The 7,721-nt window shown below is 43.7% G+C and overlaps 1 protein-coding gene across 1 annotated transcript; it reads left to right on the forward strand.

Moving 5' to 3' along the window:
- The first annotated feature begins 242 nt into the window (after positions 1–242).
- On the forward strand, positions 243–2,727 carry LOC139797234 (pancreas transcription factor 1 subunit alpha-like). The gene is made up of 2 exons (XM_071746216.1): positions 243–804; positions 2,690–2,727. Exons 1-2 carry the CDS (start codon positions 243–245, stop codon positions 2,725–2,727), a joined length of 600 nt encoding a protein of 199 aa, XP_071602317.1.
- Positions 2,728–7,721: the final 4,994 nt, after the last annotated feature.

Here is a 7,721-nt window from a genome sequence, read left to right on the forward strand (position 1 = left end):
GTATTTAAATCATGAGTCCCACTTGGGACTGGAACTGGGGAAACTTTTGCCTTCCTCAAGGACACAGCCAGGACTCCATGCAGCTAGAGACTTAACTGAAAAGTAAAAACACTGGAAAGAAAAGCGATTGTCTCCTGGATCAAACCAGGACACTTTGATATTTTGGAGGGTATTAATGTAATCAGTTTAGTCTGAAGCTGAAAACCTTTCCATTGGTGTGCTTAAAACTGGTGGGTCAGAGAATGGAGGACCTTTCCTACAGCTTGGAACAGGAAGACTCCTCTCCTGAATTTCTCTTCTGGGACCAGGCAGATGACTTCCTCCTGGACTGTTCCTCTTCCCTGGAAGACCAGTTCTCTCTGGCAGACCACTTCTCCCCTTGGCACGCCCCTGACTGCCTTCTGGCTCCAGGGCAACCAGCAACTGAGTGGACAGAGGCTGCTGAAGTGGAGAGTTCTGGGCCACCAGGACCCACTGCATCTCTCTCTGGGTCCCTCACCCCAATATCCCCCCATCCCCATGCCCCAGCACCCCCTGCCCACCGCCCCCAGCGCCAGGCTGCCAATGTCCGTGAGAGAAAGAGGATGCTCAACATCAACTCGGCCTTTGAGGAGCTGAGGTGCCACGTCCCCACCTTCCCCTACGAGAAGAGGCTCTCCAAAATCGACACGCTGAGGTTGGCCATTGCTTACATTGCTCTCCTCAGAGAGATTCTCCTCTCCGGGTGTGAGCCCAAAGCATATGTGGAGCAGTGCCTGAAGGATGGGTTGCAAAGCCCACAGCAGGCAACGTGGAACACAAGTGGTGAGTGAATGAAGGGTTATGTTTTGGGGGATCACAGTGATGCTTTGGGTGAATCGATCTAATGGCTTCTGAACACCTTCTCATCACATTCAAATGGGGCACCTTTCCCATGAAGACAGGATGAGAGAGTTGGAGTTGTTCAACTGGAGAAAAAGAGGCTCCAGGGAGACCTTAGAGCATCTTCCAGTACCTGAAGGGGCTACAGGAAAGCTGGGGAGGGACTTTTGACAAGGACATGAAGTGACAGGATAAGGGGGAACAGTTTTAAGCTGAAAGAGAGGAGATTTAGATGAGATCTTAGGAAAAAATTCTTTCCTGAGAGGGTGGTGAGACACTGACCCAGGCTGCCCAGAGAAGCTGTGGCTGTCCCATCCCTGGAAGTGTTCAAGGCCAGGATGGATGGGGCTTGGAGCAACCTGGTCTAATGGGAAGTTTGGAACAAGATGATCTTTAAGGTCCCCTTCCAACTGAAATCATCCTGTGATTTCATGATGCTATGAAATGGCACTAACAACATACAATTTCATCTTTAAAAAAAAGCATAGCTAAGTAATGTCTCAATAAAAAAAGAATTAAATTTTGTCTTCTAACTCTAAAGATCTTTTTCTTGAAAAAAAAAAGGAAAAAAAAACTCACTGAGCTCACTAAGAGAATGATTCACAAATAAGATTAAAGATTTTGCTTATTCTTAGCGAATTTTTAGTTGGTGGTTTGTTTGAGTTTGGGTGGGGTTTTTTGGGGTTTTTTGTTTGTTTTTGTTTTGTATGTTTTAAATTTTGCACAAAGCTGTTCAAAACAATGCAAGTTGATGGAGACGGTAAGAATTTTCCTTATTTCTTTACAAGTTTTCTTTAGCTTGTACCTGACTGAGAAAAACACCTAGTTTTGAACATAAAAAGAATCTAATTTCCTAAAACTCAAATGTTAAAATAACAAATTTCTCAGAGATAACATAGTTTAACACCAAAACCCAGGGTACACAAGACATACTCAAATTTCATGTTTGTTTCAATTCCAGGTCAGCAAATGCATATTTGCAAATAACACTCTTACATTATTTCTGATTTATTATAATTATTTCTGATTAGAAGTGAAGGACTGTTACTTGGTTTTCTGTTTGGCTTTTACTTAATCCTGATTTATATGCAATTGAATTTAGTGCTTGTGTTCACCAGAATATGTTAACTCATCACATTGTGAAGATGGGATACTTCCCAAGTGCCCAACATGGGGTCTCAAGTCTCATAAAAAGCAAGAGGTTTTCTGTTACTTAGTGCAGGGAGGAGCAGAGGAGGATTTTCACTTGTTCCTGGCACTTTGCATTCTAAGGTAATTAACCCCCTTTCTAATGGTCTCCCTTTGCAGTGTAAGTTCCTTTGGATGTTGTAATTTTTTTTGAAATTAATCCTGAAGCATAACAGCCTTCAAAAACTGCAGCATAAATAGAGAAAAGTCACCAAAAAAATATTTCCCTTTTCATTTCACAAGAAAGTGTCAAAGGCACAAAGCCTGTAAGGAAAAAGCAATCAAGTTACTTTCAAAGAAAAGTTAATTAACTCTTTTCTCCTTCCCTATTAATTTCCATTAGCTACATGACTGGGAAAATGAATCATGATCACAACTCTCTTGACTACAGAGAATATTTATTTTCCAGCTGCCTCCCCCTTTAAGAGATAGACAGGTTTTAAAACAACAGAAACGGCTCTCATAGGTATCACCTCTTTTGTCAGACTCTGTTAACTAATATTTCTAAGCTCCACTTGGAAAGATTTAAATGAATGAGCCTGCTTTTCTGAAAAAACTGAATGGTTGACTTGTTAAACTCTAATTTAAATATTTTGAAATTCATGTGGTACATCTTTACTTTTTTTCATGTTCTGTGCAGATCTGACAGCCCGCCTGTCTTGGGTGAAGTGGGATTAAGCAGTACCCAAAAGATAGAAAGCTCTTTAAAGACAGCATATTGCAAAACCTGAGGACCTGACTGCTGAACAAAACCATGGCACTTTGCTTATTGTCACAGATTGCTTGCTCTCTCTTTTGGTGTTAATTCATTGCTGTGTAGGACCTTCTGCTGCTCTTCTAGTTTCTCACACACTTATGGGCTGCTCTTGCATGAAAACCAAATAAAAACTTTTAAAAACCAGTGTCATTAAATTGCATCAACAACATTTTCTCTGCCACTGAATGAGAACTGTGTCCAGTGTGTGGGAAAAGCTACCCTTGATCACAAGAAAAACACTAAGCACCACCTGTTGCAACCTATTGTTTGGCTCAGGATGTTCCCAGTAGTGTCATGAGCAGTGACTAATTTAGAGAACAGAGACCGTGAAAGGTCCAGTTTTCAGGAGATGAGACACAGATCTTTCTGAATGTCCCTCTGAAATTTCTTGTACCTTCCTCCTAAGGTGAACACTTTGGGAACTCTGAGCCCAAGACATTTTGGTACAAAAAGGCTGATGACCACAAACACTTGGTCACCGTCTCCTTTATACTCCTTGTACATATCAAGCTTGAATTGTCATGCACAGACAGCAGCTCCCTTTTGAACATCTTTAAGATAATGTTACCAGTTTGTGATTTTTTTTTTTTATTTTTTTTTTTAGCATATGCCAGAGACCAGTTGTTTAGAAATTGTCCAAATAGATCCAGCAGGGCTTTCAGCAAGCTTTCATCAGGGTGGATATTTCTCCAAGGTCCTTGCTGATGGCAACAGGGACCTGTGACTCATTCCTGGATGTGTGAGTCATTCCTGGACCTGTGAGTCCTCCCTCCAAGATGTTCTATATCATAGTCATCAAGGAGCAGTAGCTGCTTCTCTAGTGTTCTCAGAATGGACTCCAACTGGGGATTTAACTGGTATGAAAGGTCCTTCACCCTGAACTCTGATACGCCACCACTGATGCTCCATGCTCAAACAGCCGTCTCAAGGTAAGACAGAAATATCTGCTGAGCCCAGTTCCACCACCACCACCACCAAGGTTCTTCTCAGGGACCTGTCAGCAGTTTGTGGGCTGTGAGTTGCAGGCTGGCAAGCTCTGCAAAAGGCCCTGCTGCAGAGGCACTCCCACCTATCACTGCTGCTGCCAAGGAATCATCACACAAGTCTCAACTTTAAGGAACGGGCTGCTGGAATTTGATGATGACTCTGAGCTTGGAAAAACTGTAGCAAATAAATCCTGCAGCAGGATATGTAAGGATTGGGGTTTGGGTTGAAGTCAAAACCAGAAATAAAAATGTTCCTTTTGGGAGTTAAAACTCTAATCCTGGGCTCTTAAGTCAGTAAGTAGGAGTCAATACATTTATTGCCACCGTTAAAACTGATGAAGCTGTTTCTCCTCACACAGACTCTGCTTTGACACCAGTATCATTCCATCACCTTCAGTGGAGCCACATTTGATTTATGTTGTCTGGGACAGTCCCCCACTGCCTTCCCTCCCCGAGCTACCTGGAGTCTGACAGGCTCTTCCAGCTGATGCACCAGCCAAAGGTGCTAAGCCAAAGGATGCTTCTTCCTTCATGGCTTGTTAAATCATTTGGATGCTGCTAAAATGGTGAATGTCTCATGCCAGCAGATCAGTCTCTTTTTCATCCTTCTGATGATCCCATTCATTTGGGATGAATAAAGGCAAATGCAGAGGGTGTCTGCTCTTTTTGGACAAAAGAAGCCAAGCCCATGCTATGGTCTCTTCCTGGGGAGTGGTAGGAAGGCAAATTCATAGAATCATTTTGTCTGGAAAAGACCTTTCAGATTGTCATGTCCACCCATTAATCCAACACTGCCAAGTTCAGCACTAAACCATGTCCCTCAGCACCATGTATGGCTTTTAAATCTCTACAGGGACGATGACTCCACCACTGCCCCTGGCAGCCTGAGAACCAGTGCCTGAGAACCCTTTCAGAGAGGAAATATCCTAACATCCAATCTAAACAACTTGAGGCAATTTCCCTCTGGTTCTATCATTTGCAACATGGGGAAAGAAACCAATGCTCACCTTTGGGTGGATCTTCAGAGACTTTTGTCTCTTCAGGGATTTTTCGGCTAGGACAACCATTCCTGCACAGCTGCAGGTCTGGATACATTTTTCTTAAATAAGCTTGAATTTTTCTGACTGAACAATAGTTCCTGGAACTGAACTATAAGGGAGAAAGGTCCAGGTGGGGCAATGGTTTCTCTGCACTGCATTTACATTCCATGTCTATCCAGGGTGATTGCTGTGTGCAGACATGCTCCATGTCCACCCATCTTCTGGCCTACCAGTTCTGGCTTATTCCCTCTGTCACATTTGATAGCAGTTTGCCTATTTCTCTGGTCCCCTTTCAACAGGTTTGATTAGCAGCACAATGTGATTCTCTGCCAGGGAACTACTTCTGATATTTACCTTACTTTTTTTTTGTTTCTTCATCTCACTTCCTGAATCTTGAAATCTTATTCCAGGAGCAATAACTATAGATGTCCCATAAATCATACATATTCTGTTATAAATGTACACAGCCCAACTGTATGGTACAGTAGATTACACCTTAGCAGAGATAAAGATTTTATGATGATTTTATGAAAATGGAAGCTTATGTGAGGCTCCTCAGTTTCATCATCATGTTTCCAAGGGAGCACACTGACTTTCAAAACAGCTCTCAACGATCTCCCTGGTTTGTGACCCAGGCTCCCCCTTTCCTCGTTCTTTCAGCTCTGCTTCCTTTGCAATACAGCACAGACCAGCTCAGCTTTTTCCATGTCCTCTAACAAAGCAGAAGGATCCTCCCATCAGAAATTCAATGGCCAGATCTCCTGGAAGGTAGCAGGGAGGTGCTGAAGAATTGTACTCTCCTACTGCAACCTCAGAGGTCCAGCTTAGGTGCACATCACCAGCAGAAGAGTTGTTCACTTGAAATGTGGTCCCTGCTTCCAGCTCACCAGGGTCCTTGCCAAGAAAAAGGAGAATGTTATGCTACACCTTCCTTCCTATAGAGCTAACTGCTAACCCTTTCTGAAACAATACCCCATGGTTCTCCCTCATCAGCTTGGAAATTCTGGAACAAGAGAAATCACGTTCCTGTTGTAAAGAAAGAACTTGTTCTTTCTTGGTAGTTTCTTTAAAGGACAATTTATTTTTTCTTATTTTGCCCCAGACTCAAAGTAGCAACGTTCCTTCCCAACAGTCCTGCTATGCCAGCATGGAAAAAAAGACTTCATGCTTCACCTGAAACAAGGACTGGACAAGTAATCGGACAGCTTCATAGTGTTTTTTAAGCATTGCCAGATCTTGGCCACCGAAAGTCTTGTGATTCATAAGCTACTTGACCTGAGGTGTCCAAGATTCGGAAATAATGAGAGGTAGGTCTGCCTTCCAGGAAACCACAGCCCTGCTTTAAAGTTTCAGGGTCACTCCCATGTTGCCTGATCAGAAACTGGACATTTTGCAAGGTGCTCTTCCCAGTCTGGTTGACTGTGTTGAAATTTTCAAGGTAGAAACTTCAGAAAGCAGGCTAGACACCAACAACAAAGCATTGTGGCACCAAAATATTTTGTTACAGAGTCATGGTCCTAGTAGGCAGAAATCTCTTAGCATACAGAAACAGCTCAACTGCTCAATGTTGATTTTTATTGCATTTCGATAGCCAGCCACCATTTCATGCAGAAGAGACTCCACACTGTTAGTTGCACCCTGTAAAGCTGTCTGGAGGACATGGCCCCTAACCCGAGCCTCGTTATTGCTGGATGAGAGGAGATGGCCTTGCACTGACATTGCACATAGTCCTGCACATCATCCTGCTGCACTTAATGGCTGCTTTTTCAAACCTCACTCCTGGAGTTCAAGATCAACCATAGTGATTGGTTCCAGTTTGCACACGGATAACAATCTCTGAAGGTCAGAAATGGCTCCATAGCTGTTGTGGTGATGACAGATTACCCTAGGCTGTAGCTCTCTCCACTCATACAACCATACATATTCTGCTAGATCTGGTTAGAAGGAGGTGGCTGAACTGAAGGGACTGCATGTGTTAAAACTCTGCCCTGCGCCAAGCACCAAGCACCAGGTCTTCCCACCAGTCCCTTTTTGGATGATGAGCATCCTGAGCTGGTCAGGTAACACATTTTTCCTCAAAGGATGGAAATGTTTAGTACCTTGGGAGCAGTGCAGTCAGCAAAGGAGCTCCCAGGTAGACTTTTCTCCACTGCTTTCCTGTTGCAGAGAAGAATAAAGTTTCTCTGCACCTCTCATGCTGAAACTCCCTAGATCTGAGAGTGCTGTCACTGTGAGCTGCCCTAGACCTATCTACACGTAGGATGGCAGCCAGAGCAGGTGCTCTGTGGAGGCTCCTGGAAGTTTCTATATGGGGCCCATACAGCTTTGCAGGTCTATGCATGTGAATCTCAGTTCATGTAAAACCAGCTGGTGAAGCAGAAGTAGCAGATCTGCCACTAGCAATTCCTATTTCTTACCTGGCTTCCCTGGCCACTTTCATGGCCTGATGTGTTATTTACATGACTGGCACTCCATCATAACCTTTTCTCACCTGCAAAATAACTTTAATTTTGTGCAGCATTTCCTGGGCTGTGGGCTGTGCTCTCTCTGGTTGTAGAATCATTTGGTTGGAAAAGACCTTTAAGAGAAGCTCAGCTGTTAACCCAACACTGCCAAGGCCATCACTAAACAATGTCCTTCAGCACCACATCTACACAGCTTTTCAACTCCCCAGGGATGGTGACTCCACCATTGCCCTGAGTAGCTTGTGGCAGGGCCTGACAACCCTTTTGGGGAAGAAATTATTCCTAATATCCAATCTAAACCTCCTCTGGCACAACTTGAGGCCATTTCCTCATTTTTCCCTTGGAAGAGGAGACTGCCTTCCCTTACCCCTCTTGCTCCAACCTCCCTTCAGGGAGCTGTAGAGAGTGAGTCTCCTTTTCTCCA

This window comes from Heliangelus exortis, chromosome 6, assembly GCF_036169615.1.
Source record: "Heliangelus exortis chromosome 6, bHelExo1.hap1, whole genome shotgun sequence".
In the NCBI taxonomy this organism is placed as follows: Eukaryota; Metazoa; Chordata; class Aves; order Apodiformes; family Trochilidae; genus Heliangelus; species Heliangelus exortis.